We start from the raw sequence: 14,511 nt of genomic DNA, 5'->3' as shown, positions 1-14,511 counted from the left end.
CGCTTATTTTTGTATGAATACAGTTGGTAATAATTATTATTTTATCTAAATGTGGTTCTTAAGTGCCAAAAATTAGATCACAATTTGGATTTTATAATATACTCATGCTTTTTACAGAGAGTTTGATTTTTAATAACAATAGTTGCATATCAAACAGAACAAGCTTTCCATTTGTTTTCTTTATTTCAGTTTTTCAGTAGTGTTGGTAAAGTTAAAGTTGCAACAGTTGCTAAAAAGAAAGACATGAAAAAACCAGGGAATTTTCTCTCTATGGGCTATGGTTTTGTTGAGTTCAGAGGTAAACCAGATGCCATGAAGGCTTTGAAGCAGTTGCAGCATAACAAACTAGATGGACATAGTGTGGAACTAAAAATATCAGAAAGAACAACATTGTAAGTGATATATGTTTCACCAAATTCTATGTTTAACATTTTGTATACACTGAGTAGCATCTAACAAACTGTCAGTCATATTTAACCAACATCACCTGTGCTGTCTGTCCAATCTTCAGTAGCCAAGGGTATATAGCAACTTCCTCTCCCTATCCAGAACACATTTAAACAGAATGGTGCCCAAGTGACCCAAAATTAACCTTGATTAGGAACAGCGAATTAGATTTCTCCTTTCATAAAGCAGCTAAGAAATATGGAGACTTGAAAGTGTAATGCAGACTGATTGTGATCTTGGATGTATAACATAACAATTACAGCGCATAAAACATCAAAATTGAAAAACTTTACGGGCTCAATAACATGATGAGGAAATGATGTAAATGATGCTATTCTGCATACAGAGGATGTGTTAAACAGACTGTCACATCTAACGTGCCTTCCATATCTAAAACACTGCCTGCAACCTCTTAAACTCTGACCAACATTCTGTTTCACAAATATCACTTCATTGGAAATGTTGATGAAATTTGTAACTGTTCCTGTTATTTCAGACAAAAGCAACCAACAAGTAGCAAAAAGTCCGCGTCAAAAAAACAAACATCAACGAAGGTGCTAATCAGGAATATTCCATTTGAAGCATCCCTCAAGGAAATCAGAGAACTTTTCAGGTAACATTCAGAACCATTAGAATTACTGCCATCAGTATGGAAAAAGATGCAGTGATAATGGTTTCATATGTTTAGTACAAGGAGATGTAGCAGTGGTTCTAAAAAGTTGCATGTAAAGAAATGTAAGATATAACATTCTAATGTAAAATTGTATTTAAAGTAGAGAGAGAAGTAGTATAGTAGAGTGTAGAAGAGAGATAAACTGATAAATAACCAGCGTATTAGAGTGACCATTGCTTAGGACCCCTGTGAAGTTCAGCTGTCTTCTCTACCACACTCAGCTCCCCAGTAGCACACAGTGCAAGCACATTAAACTTCTCATTACCATTCAATTAGAGATCGCCAAATCAGTTGTGGCAGGTCCATTATGTAAAATGAGGACGCTGGAATTGATATTTTGGCTGACATGAAGCTAGATGGGAACCTAATTTAAAGAAGTCAGATTTTATTTTCTTTCATTTTCTTGCAGTACTTTTGGCGAGATTAAATCAGTTCGTCTGCCTAAAAAACTCAGTGGGACCGGTAGTCATCGTGGATTTGGCTTTGTTGACTTCTTGTCAAAACAGGATGCAAAGGTATATACACTATTTTTTTCATTACCTGCCAAATGTTATTCTAAAAATAACAGATTTTTTTCACTTTCTTATTTCTTATATTTAATATCAGGGAAGAATTATGGTGCTGGTATTCTATTGTTCCTTGTATTTACTCAAGTTCTGTCCATGCGAGAGTTATCACGCCTTGACTATTCCATTCATTCATTACAAGATCTATCAGTGTCACTGAGGAGGTAAAATGAAATGTAGTTTGTGAAGAATGATTTAGCATCTTAGATTGACACAGACCTGTAACGGGAGCATGTTGATTCAGTGAGGAAAAGAATGAAAACTGCAATACAAATCAATACAATGTGTGAAATAAAAAAGAAAGGCTTTTTGATTCATTGCTGCATGTCACTATTCAAAGCAGCCCAACTTCTTTTTCTGAATGGAAACATTCATCAAATGATTTCTTTTATAGAATGCCTATTTCATGTGGAAAGAATGTATGTAGGCTGAGGTGGAAGACGAGACAATGCAGATGAAACAAAAACTGTGGCTTGGAAATTTAATCTATTTCAAACACCTATATCACTTCACATCACCCCGTGGGCCAAAAATAGAATATTGCTTGGCTTTTTTATCTTGAGAGTCTGAGAATTTTATTTGTGAAACTTTTTTTAATGGGAGGGAAATTTTGCTAGGTTATTAATAAAGAGTATTAGAAAATAGTATAATAATTCTCTAAAAAGGCATATGGTGACAAATTATCTGTGTGTGAAATACTCTGCAAAATAGATATTGGTGGTTATCTATAAAATACTCAATTTTTGTTATACAAAACATTTACCCCTATGCCTTTAAAACATTTTGCTCTTGCATGTTCAAAGATTTAATACTATATTATGATGGAGCATCTCTGAATCATTCCATTTTTTTTTTTTTTTACATTAAAAGATTTCAAATTACACCTCTGCTTAATAAAAAGGGGAAATAAAAGTTTGGAATGTATTTTCCATTGTGAAGGAAACATCTCGGTATACAAGTCCTTCCTTTGTCCACACACCATAGCGCAGCGCTGTGTGACTCACTTTGTGTCATGTTGTGCATGCAAATGGCCCTAATGTAGCTGTTGTAAAATTTTTCATGTCTACTAAATTGTGGTGCTTTTACAGTTTTTCTTTTCTTTATATTTATTGTCCTCCATTTTAGATCAGCTAACCTTTTGCGTGAACTCTTAATGGGTGTCCGTGCCATCCCATTGTCCGCACCATCCTAAACTAAGACAGTGAGTTCACCACAGGGTAGCTCAGTGCAGCCTGATAATAAACAACACACTTAATACTCCACTGCAATATTTTATTGTATCTTAACTGGTTATTAAGTATTCGGGACCAATCAACCCTGGTGTAAGCCTGCACAATGTATCATTTGGTGAGTGTTTACCTACGTCTGCCTGAGTGGCGCGGGACAATTCACAGGATATCTCTATTGCCCAGGTGAGAAGGGACGGGTTTGTGAAGACTCATCCTTTGCATCGCCCAGGCATTGTTCCAGGGGGCAATTGGCTTTCAACGCAAATGTGAACACCGACAATTTATGCCTCCAGTCACACCTGAGATTTAGATCCAGGCTTAGATAATGCCAATGCTTCATTTACCACCTTGGAGATAAGATCTTAACTACTGGGATTTTACCTGAATGAATTATGTTGATTACTGTTTAAATCATTATCATTATTCTATAAAGTGAAATTCAATGTGGCAGCCCCTTTTTCTTTCCTTCTTTACTGCTGTTTCATCTGTATTTTTTATGGAGTGTAGAGGTTTTCAAAATGTTGTATGCTGTAGCACATTTTTATGTCATATTTCTTTTGAAAATGAGAAATTAAAACCAGGTTACAGGAAATACTTCCTCATTCTCACCACTTTAAGTGTTTTTTAAATATTAAGATTAGTGCAGCAGATAATAATCTATAAAAATAATTTGAATTGTTTATCAGATAATTCATACTCTAGAGTATTAGTCACAAAATGTTTTGAGGTGAATATAGGTTAGTTTTAGGGAATATTATTTTTTGTGAAGAAAAATTATTAAAGTAGAAATATTGCAAACCAACTCATGATGTTATAGTTCTGTTATGATTTACAAAAAGAAATTAAATAGATTGAAGCCCAAAAAATCTTTGACATATAAAAAACATTTTTTTCCTTGTCTTACTTCTTAGATTTAATTATTTTTGAATTACCTGAATTTGTTTTCTCACTTTAAAATCCTGTTTATATACATATTCGTACTGAAGAAAACCAGTTGAGCTACATGATAATTTCTGTTCAGAGAGCCTTCAATGCCCTGTGTCACAGCACTCACTTATTTGGCAGACGTCTGGTATTAGAATGGGCCGATACTGAGGAAACGGTGGAGCAGCTGAGAAAGAAAACTGCTGAACATTTCCATGAAGGTCAGAATTTTTAATATTTCAAAATATTATTAGTATTTGTATAAAAAATTATTTTCAATCATAGTTAAATATTTCAGTCAAAATAATAAATTTCCAGTCTTATTAAAAAGTCAAAATAAAAGGAGATAAGTATTTTCTATAGTAAAATAAAAAATAGCAATGAATGAGGTAGATATGTGTCATGTAAATCAGTGTTTCTTAATCATTTAATTCACAATGTGCTGTGGTGATTGATATCTGTGTCAGTTGATTTTATGAAAACTACTGTTATACATTTACAAACTAAAATCTCACATGCTGATTGATAAGAGAAAGAGAAATGTTTCCTCTACAAGGCTATGTTGTGATTAATTTGCTTGCCTTACACGCGTGACTACAAAGGTGGTACAGTTATTTATTTGACACAAATAACTTCCTGATTGTTCAAGTGAAGTCTGCATGGACTAAGCCAGACTTGTGAAGTATTTTAATGTATTTTTAGTTTATCAATGAAAGCTAAGGCTAAATGCCTTTCCGTCATTTTATTTCATTGTGAAAAAAATGCCAAGGAGTTCTTCAAATAAGAAATCTATATTTATCTTAGGCTATTATTTGCAACTTTCAAATAGGATGTGAACCAGATGAAGTGCTGAGATGAAATGCTATACTTATATTCTGCATTTAGTGTGGCTGTTGATTGATCTATTGATTGATTGTATAACAACTGCACACCGGATATCACTTCTCTGGAATTAAATCTTGATAAAATCTCTAAAATGTCTATTGTTGCATTATCTTGGAATCAAATCGAAATGAAGCCCATTCGAGATTTTTCATTTCCAACAAAGATTACCAAGTCTATGAAGAACTTGGATGAATTTTTTTTCATTCAGTTTCATTTTATTATTTCTCAGATGTTCCCAGGAAAAAGAAGAAGAAGTCAGATTTGATGGAGGACCTCCAGGCAGGTGGAGGTGATTGAAGGTATGCTGTGTTAATATTCTTGCACCTTCCCATAGCCTCAGCCTGTCATCAGGGAGGGAGATGTAGTCTTAGCATGCAGCACAGGTCCCATGGCGGTTAGCCACTGCTTGAGATGGGCAGGATGAAAGTCAGGGAGTGTGTGTGTGTTGGGGGGGGGGGGGGGGGGGGGGGTTGATCCATATTTTTCCTCCATTTCTTAAATTATGCATTAGTTGTTTTTTTTTCTTTGCCATTGTTATTCTGATTATTGCCTTTGGTCAGGAGAATTGGGTACTTAGTAAGTTTAATTACTTCAGACTGTGTGAGCTGTTTAGGGAATTTTGTCTATAATTCCAAGTGTTGGCTTTGTGTGAGTCACAAAGGTTGCTGCTGCATGCTTGTTTTTGAAATGATGATTTTTACTGCTGTCAAGGAAATGTGGTCAATAAACCTCCCAGGGCTCAAACATTGAACCCGGTGCCCCTTATGGCAGAAGAATAATTTTGATACATTTTACAGTGTGATCTGTAGTCAACCAAAAAATATGACTGGGGGCTATTTTCTTTTTGTGCCAATCAAAAGGTCCCCGGTGGTCAAACGATTTAAGAGAGAAGGCTCCTTTAGGATTTTTTAAAATCACAACAAAGCCTGGGCATACTTTTGTTAGATCTATTACTTCTAAGACATCAATGAGATTCTTAGCTGAGGGGAGGAGATTTTGGGAGAGTTGTAATTTTGTTTCCTTTCAAGTATCAGTTTATTGGTAAATATAACAGGTGACACGATTCTGTGGGTTGAAACTTGACCATATTACTGTGTGTTTATGAACGTGCGAGAATGAAAAAGTTTATGTTGAACTCATTCTTGTTGTTATTTACCCCGCCCACAGCTTTGTGGGCCATTCCAGCCTATTGGCCACTGCTTACTGCTGTGTACAGCCAGGATAATGTAGTGCACCTTTTTTGCTCATTTGATTGAAACCTTTGAACTTGGTATGGATAGGACAATACTGTATCGTTGGTGTGATAGTGGAATAGCTTTATAAAATTGGACCTTTTTTTTTTCAGACTAATGCGCCTGTAATTTTGAGTGAATTAAAATAGTATAATTATATGTCATTTGATTGAATAAAGAGAATTTTTGTCTGAAAGAGTGACAGGTCTGGGTTGTGTAAAGGCCATGTTATGTTATTATAAACAACGCAGACAAGCTAAACACACAAAGTTTCCATTGTGTCACAAGAATACTCTTGCCTTCCCTTCATACAATGTTGGGTGTCCTATGATTTATTTACAGCTTTGCTAACTTCACAAAATTTGAGCACGGAGAATTGATAAGTTTGAAAAGCAGAAAAACAGTGGTGAACTGAGTGGTGCCAAGACATTGTCTCTGTGTGGATTTTACCTGAGGCTGAGATCTAAGCCGCAGATTTGGCCCACAAAATGTCCACTGTCATGCTTTCTATTCAGAGTCTGATGTTTTCATAACTTTGATATTTGGTTTGATTTCTCCACCTATTGAGAGCAAGGAAACAATGGAATATGGCTATAATGTGGTGCACTGAACTGATATGATGATGCTGAATTGACGCAGTTTTATTGCTTTTTATGGTTCCTGCTGAAAATTCTTCTTTTTTTTCCATTGGCATCTGCGTTATTACTTTTAATAAAAAGTAAACAGAAATTATATTTCAGATTCACATGGCTATTATGTATTGCCCGTCTTACATAAACAAACTCGACTGAATTGCCTGCCTTGATCTGATGACTTGATATTTGAAGGAGCTTAGATCACGGTGTTTAATGTGCAGTGAAATAATTTCCCTTGGACTGTATTTAACATAAACGTAAGCTGTATTGAAGTAATTTCCTAATTCTTGTGTCACCTAGGTGTGCAGCTTCCAGGTAGGCAGTAGTTCCAGTTTGCTTGGTTTGCCAAGGAATAGCAAGCTCTGTGTACCTTGCACTCGATACTACAACACTTTGTTCATTGAGGAAATTAGGGATTTCTTGAGTAATTAACTCTTCAATGGTTTTCATGCAAACAAGCACAGAGCTGACATGTTTTCCAGGCACAGTGATCAGTCATGGCAAAATCTTAGAAATAATTCAAAGTTTCTGCGTCAGGAAAAAAGTTGACTTGAAGCTTGTGTACAGTACGTGAGTTAATTTCCTCGGCCTTTGTAGCCGTCATGTGTCAGTTGCAATCAAACGCCTAAAGATCATGGTAATTGGAAATGAATAGAAGGTGATATCAAGAGAGGCAGGGGCAAATCTACAGAGAATAGATGGTGTGCGCTTCACTAGACCTTCGTCAAAGGGATGGCCCTAATCTCATTTATTTTCTATGCAGTGAAAGGGAAGCCATGACAATGGGGAGATAGCGCTGATTGGTTAAGAGGCAGCCGCACAATGCTCATGTGAATACCCCCGATTTTAAGTGCAGTCCATTTGGTATCTTGTAAATAATATCTTTGATGCCGTGCTATCTTCCCATACCTGTGCCCAAACAATACATGGTGGAAAAAAAACTTTCCATTGAGAGGCTTTATTGTAAATCATATTGCTTCTGTTTGAATGGAGATCTAAGGGGTTTGGGGACCTGTTTTGGAAGCTTCATTGGCTCTTAACCACGATGTGTTTTGATTGCTCATCAGGCGTAAAGACACCAAGGGTTGGCCTGCACAAATAGTAGGATGATTTTCATTGGATTACCACAAAGGATGCGTCTCACAGAGAAAACCTGCAGAGTTAGTATTGATTTCATTGGACGATTATTCCATCTCAGATAACTCGGGTGCACTGTATGTTCCCTCAGAATGGCTTTCGTACTACTTCCCTTCTATTGGATAAGAATGCTAGTTAGCAAATTAATGATAAAATTGAGTATTTGAGAGTCAGCCATGTAATTACCCTCCCTGCTGCTGCACTGCTAGATAATCTGATGTTAAGCTTACTTGAAACAAACTGTCGATAAATATGAATTCCAACAAGGCATATGCTGAGCACACTGCATAGTTGAGTGCCCCAAGATACATTAGCTATTACTAGAAAGAATAGGCAACCCCCAGGGAATTGTGCAGGAAGATTTGTTATGAGACTCAAATCACAGCCAGCGAACTTGTGTATTTACATGATCAATAGAAAGTGATAACTTAATAATCCAGTTTGAATATAGAACCGCACTCCCCTGAGAGACCAGCCCATTTAATATACACTTCTAACTGCGACAAACATGTGAATAAAATATGCCATGTTTTACAAACTAGATTATTTCATTATCATATATATTGCTAATTTTCTCCCAGATTTCTTTTTTCATTCCTTTATGTTTTCTTCTTAGTATTAATTGCTGGAAGTAAAAAGGATGTTCTGAAATATAAAGATGTTGGAGTTTTTAAATCAAAACCATAACAGTTAGATATCAGTCATTACACTTTTTTCCTTGAAACATGGAGTAAATGAAGTAAAGAAAAAGTGCTGGAAAAAACGGAGTCCGGGATATGGACTTCCCTTTCTGCCTATATTCACACTCAGCCATGTGGATGTAAAATGTGAAATGAGCAGGCAGTTTCACCATAGGGTAAAGTGTTGCCATGACAACTGGAAATCAACCCAAGTTGTCTTGCCCATGCATGGCCTGTCTTGATTACCGTCACCAGTGGCTTGTGAAGTTGTTCACCTTGGGGGATGGTCAGAAAACTACAGTGGAGGCCCCTGGTGAATGTCCCGTCTATTTATATGCCAGGCTATTTTCAATAAGAAACTACTCAACAGGAAATGTGTCCATTTACCTTGAGTAATTTTTTACACTGTTGTAAACTCTCAATTTGACTTGCAATTCCTTGCCATACAAGCACCCTTATGTAGCTTAGTTGGGAGGCGGGGCATCTGTTATGTTGGAGAAAAGGGAGATTGACAAAGCTGGCTTCACTAAATTTGTTTAGATGAATCAAAATAGAAAAAAAAATCCCTGGCCTGAACCCCCATAAGCAGAGACTTGATTGGAACCCCTCCTGGGCGATGCCACCCACCACTCATTGTCTTGACTGCTGAAATTGGGAACTAGGGAATAAAAAGTTGGTGAAGTAGGGGGGTTGCCGTCATGTGTCTATTTGTTATAGCCAGCAGCTATTATTTTTTTGTTAAAACCAAACCTAATGTGACTTCAGTTTGATTTTTTTGTCAGGGCATTGATGATTTTTTTTTTTTTTTACAAAATCTTGAATCATTGATCCTTTTTGTAGTCCATTAAGTCATTTAGGAAAAATTGCCTTGCCTTTTCTACAAATAATTGTACTATTAAAAAAGGAATACTTAGTAAATAAAGATGGCTATAATTAGAAGATCAAAGAGACATCAGATGACAAGATAATCCAATGAATATTTTGGTCCTTGATCACTTTTTATCCAGCTGTGAGAACAATGGTTGTTTTACTCACTACATCACAGATCTGGTGAAGAGATTACTAAATGGAAAATTGTGATCATTTTTATTTACACAAGCTTCACTTACATGGGTCCTAACATAGTTAGCTTACACAACAAAGACTCACAATGCATGTCAATAAAGGTAGTAAAGTGAAAACTGAATAATCTGTTTAAAGGAAAAGTTCTCAGTTTCCTGCGACACTCCCATGCATAAAGCAGAAGAAAAACTGTCTGTTTGCTCACAAACTGGGATTAATTTGTTATATCTAATGTAGCTTTGTGACAGTCAGAGTAAAGTGGCCACTTAATAGAAAGGCAGACTTCTAAAGAAATGGACTCAAAGAGCCTAAGTGTTTTTTTTATATCTTTTTGAACTCTCCCATAATATGAGTTATGGATACATTTTTGTTGATAAACAGTGACTGTTTGACATGCATTTTTTTTCAAAAATTAATTTTACCTCTTTAAGATGATGATGTTAAATGAGAATTAGACAAAAAAAAGTGAAAAATGTTATCTTACTTGTTCAGATCAATACTTACTACAGACATATCAAATGTTTTAAAACATTTCAAAATACATTCTCTGAAATGCATTGCTGTGGAAATCGGACGTATTGTGTCCACTCATTAGTTCTCATTTTCCAGCATTACCCAATGTTCTAACATAACTGTGGTATTAGTCCTATATTGTCCTCGGATTAATCCCGCTGAATACGGATAGTTTTTCAAAGTAATTATACTGTTATCTTGCTTTATCCCTGAGCCTTACAAGATAATTACAGTGCCCAGAAAGTGATAGCAGGTGGCATGCGGCTTGCTGCACTTCTGAAATGATAATTAAACTTTTGTCCAGCCAGATTGGAGATATAGGGCATTGGAGCTCTCCAGTGACTTGAGCAGATTTATATTAGTTTGAAATCTTCACCTCAAATCAGAAAGGTGAGAAGAAAGAATGATAAAATATTTAGGTGTTGTTCTGTTGTTGGTGCACATTTCAGGGAACTTATCATGTTTTTGTATCTTAAGCTGGCATAGAGTATCAAAGTAGGGAGGAAAATCAAATCTTTATTTTCAGGGGGTATTAGTTTATAAAGGAATAAGTTTTAAAAATAGAAACAGGATTTGAGTTGAAAAATATGATGAAAATAATAATTGAAGGGAAGCTATGTCATTTAAAGTAATAAGAAGGCTTAAAGTGGCATAGTATGTATTTCTTATAACAGTGCAGTGTAAAATTAAACTTGTGTTCAGGGTTCAGCCAATGTACTAATTTCCTAAATCAAAGTAACCAAATTAGTTTATTTCAAAGACATTTTTGCCATCATTCAAGTTAAGCCAAATATTGTATCATAAAATTGAACTTCATATCAAGATAAATGCACTTAGCCAATGAGATGAATCATAATTTTGATGATAAAAAAATGTAAACCTTTGAATGCATTTTTTTTACAGTCATCTTAATGAAAATACAATTTAAGGTTTGATTGTTATCGCTGGTTATTGCTGAATATTTTTTTTTTCAAAGAAATATCTTGGTTGGCCATGAAGTACCAGATTGCAGGCACAAAGCCATGCCTAAGCTTGCTGGTTGGTTATTAGTTGTTGGAACAAAAGGGAACAGCTGGCGGGTGTATGTTTACCTGTGGGCACCTCACGACTGTGCTGCATTTAAAGAAAGATTTGTGAAAAGAACTATTTGTCATTTTGGCTTATTTATGCCAGATGACATATTTGGTGATATGAAAATATGGTTATAGCTCTTTTTGTTTGGTTGGGGAGCCAACTCTGACTTGTCTGTTATATTTATGATTTTTAATCTGTATTTTTGTTATTGTCCTAGTAAAGAAATGAATACAACTTTACAAAAATTATGACTTCTTTTAATGTATTTCCCATATAATAAATTAGATAGTAAATTAGAATTTAGATAATATTTTATTTGCATTGCATGCAAAGCTGTTAGGTTATACAGTTTTGGTTCAATACCTTGTGCTAGTGCACATTAAAACAACTAGAAAAAGCAAGGTGAGAAAAAAATCAAATGGTATAGTTTTTCTAATCAGATGGAAATTAACATTTTCAGTTATACGTGTATCATAATATTGTAAATCTTTGCAAAACTGGCAATTAATTTTCAGAATACATGTTTTCAGAATATAATAGGTGGGCAAAACAATATTTCTCAAGGTAAAAAGTCAAGGGTTATTCTCCTTACTCCAGAAGTTGGTCTAAAGCACACAGGTGCTTGGTAAACCCTCCAGAGCCGACTGTTGACTCGGCAATTCCAACTTCAAAGTGTCTTATTGCTTACTGTATACAAGACGGGTTCAGTGGTCACCGATTTCTTCACTGAAAAGCGTGAACAAAGAGTAACCTTATGAGATGTCAAATATTGGGAGTCTGCCTCTGATCCTTTCACCAAACTCTGAGCTTTTACTGGGTTGTGAGGCTTCCTGAGCAGTGTTTGTTACACAAGTGTACACACTGTGTTTGCAGGGAATATAATAGTGGGACTCCAATAATGTAAAAGTAGTTCTAAAGGTTTTTTTAGTATCACTACCTATTTTCTCAGGAACTTTGCCCTTTGAAAAAGCTAATATAACCAGTTTCTATTTTGTGTCTGACTTCCAGTTCATGTAAACGGTGACACTTGTTTTGTAACTTTTATTACCAGTTCCCTGAGAAGCGATATTTAGATGAACAGATGGGATCAGGTCGTAGCTGTAGTTTTCTTGAACATCAAAGGAAATCTGTTCAGCTAATTGTAACAAGAGATATGAGAGCACCCCTATTTCTTGTGTATCTCCCCTCAGTTGGCCCTCACACCTGAATTTAGACCTGGCGCCAGGGTGGGGGTACCGCCAGAACATTTTATTCTGTGGGTTTATTTGTATTATTTTCACTTGGCTGTGCCCTTTTGCATGTGGTCCAATTCTATTCACCTGTATTCAAATCATAATGCACGCACATGATAATAAACTAACACAGGCAAAGGGAATTGGGCATGATAAATCTAGCGGATTAGTGGTTTAAAAGGACCATGTCTTCACACCAGTATAACACTGCCTGAAACTACCTCTCAAATGCAGTATATTACTTCATAATGGGAAAATAAGAATATTAAGGGTAAGAAACCTTATTTTCCCCTTTACATTTTTGTGGCTCAGTTTTGTTCGTCCACCCTGTTTGCTACAAGAATTTTTTTTCCTTTTTCTTTCAGTTTTAATCATTATTCATATTTCGTCCTCTAGATTCTTTTCTTTATTTTCAAGGTCTTGCCTGTCCAATTTGGCAGGTGCATGTCGGAGCTGAAATGCTACCGCCTCACTCCTCACTGCTTTGTTACATTTGTTCACATAGCCTGCATTTTGACTGCACTCTTTCCAAAGACAGCTACTGCATTGATCCTATGTATTGGCTGACGTAGCAGTATTTGTAAGGTCACCTACAGAGGTCTGATTTCATATTCATATTTCCTTCATTCTCTTGTCTGCTATAGCTTTCTAGCACCTTTAATTTCCTTCTTATCATAACTGCTGTTTGATTTTTAAGCTGTTTATGGTGTTATTATAAAGCCACCTAACTGAAAAAGGTTAACAAAACATAAACATTTCTAAATATTTGCGTCATTTTAAATCTGTCCTTGTCTATTGCGGCATTAAATCGCAGCCCTTTGTGAAATAGCATTTATTACTCCTAGTGTAAAGAACAACCCCAACATTTGTTTTCATTGGCTGTTTGCATTGATGGAAACTTTTTAACTTGCTTGTAAGAATTGTAGTTTTGTGAATTGGTCCACATGAAGATTATGCGATCGAAATATGTGAAATGAAGCAGTCTGTATCATAAACTGTGCCTCGTGCCACAGTCAGCTGTTGGGAGGAGGCTTTATAACAGATCTTGCCGCCCATGGGAAAACTGCGGTATTATCCGGCAGTCTCTATGTGTCCTACCTCTGTGGGTTTTTATTTGGATAATATCCACAAAGGTATTGGGATGATTTCCTGATGCACAGTCCACTGAACTACTGAAGGAAAAATTGAATACGATCACCCAGATTATGAAATGAATATGGTGAACTTTTCAACTTGAAGACCAGGCTGTTTGTTACATGTCTGATAAAATGATTGAAATGAGTTTTTGCATATGACTGCATTAAGAATTGTGCAATGATCTCAGGAAATTTTTAAAATTAATTCCAAAAAACTATATCAGAATCTGTTGGTGCAAAAATATCATTAGGAAGAATCATTTATTGCCATAGGTTCTGAAATGAACATTGTTTAATGAATGTTATACCCAGAAATTTCATTTAATCCAATTTTATTTAATTTATAATTATTATGATTTTTTCTGAAAGAAGGTGCATCCTATAAGTCATATACTTTACTACTACTATTTGACTATCAAAATTTTGATCTTTTTGGAAAAATATTTAAGTTTTTGTTTTTTTGTGAATATTATGTTATAAAAAGTAATATACAGTAGAGAATGTTGTTAGATTTTCTTTGGAATTTGTATATGGTTCATAATTAAATTTTTTTAAGATTAAAGAGCTAAGGATTGACAGAAACTAATTTCAGTCGTTTTTTGTTTGACAACATTTTCTCACAATATTTCAGGAAAGTAAGAAGTTTCCCATGGTGGCAGGAATTGAAGTGGCTTTGGAGTGTCAGATTAGAAATTATTTGAGATGTCCACCACTGTGTCAGGGAAGAAAGACGTCAGTGGAAGATGTGAGAGAAGACATTGATTTGACATATGAATGGGAAATAGTACTATTTCGTTCATAGTACATATCCCTATTTAAATTCTGTATAATAAGGATATGATATTATCAAGATTCGCTTTTTGTTATTATTGTATTCTAATGGAAAAATGAAATTAGAAAAATAAATAATATATTTACTATGTCAATGGAATAGTACAGTTAAAAAAAGGTTTGTCTTTTGGCACATGGGTTCCCATGTGTGTCTTATAATAACTTGATATCATTCTGCAGTGAATAGAGAAATGGTTTTTAACCTTGACCGTTTCCCGTCAAGTTTTATGGGGATTAAAAGATATTTTTTAAAAA

The 14,511-nt window shown here is 35.3% G+C and overlaps 1 protein-coding gene across 3 annotated transcripts in view; it reads left to right on the top strand.

The window, feature by feature from the left end:
- LOC106175637 (putative RNA-binding protein 19) overlaps positions 1–14,511 on the top strand; it is a 24,911-nt gene extending 10,400 nt beyond the window's left edge. For 2 of the 3 annotated variants that reach the window (XM_087012338.1, XM_087012337.1), the window contains exons 21-26: positions 190–392; positions 944–1,060; positions 1,530–1,635; positions 3,937–4,060; positions 4,954–5,023; positions 14,057–14,511. In XM_087012338.1, coding sequence (XP_086868464.1) covers positions 190–392; positions 944–1,060; positions 1,530–1,635; positions 3,937–4,060; positions 4,954–5,021 — 618 coding nt within the window. In that variant the 3' untranslated portion in view covers positions 5,022–5,023; positions 14,057–14,511. Of the gene's footprint in view, positions 1–189; positions 393–943; positions 1,061–1,529; positions 1,636–2,080; positions 3,034–3,936; positions 4,061–4,953; positions 5,024–14,056 lie in introns of those variants that run through there. The other variant, XR_015334394.1, reaches the window with a different exon arrangement.

Source organism: Lingula anatina, chromosome 1, assembly GCF_051362555.1.
Source record: "Lingula anatina isolate TDL-2025a chromosome 1, LinAna3.0, whole genome shotgun sequence".
In the NCBI taxonomy this organism is placed as follows: domain Eukaryota; kingdom Metazoa; phylum Brachiopoda; class Lingulata; order Lingulida; family Lingulidae; genus Lingula; species Lingula anatina.
Note: the sequence above shows the minus strand (reverse complement) of the source record. Positions and strands in the feature narration are given on the sequence as shown.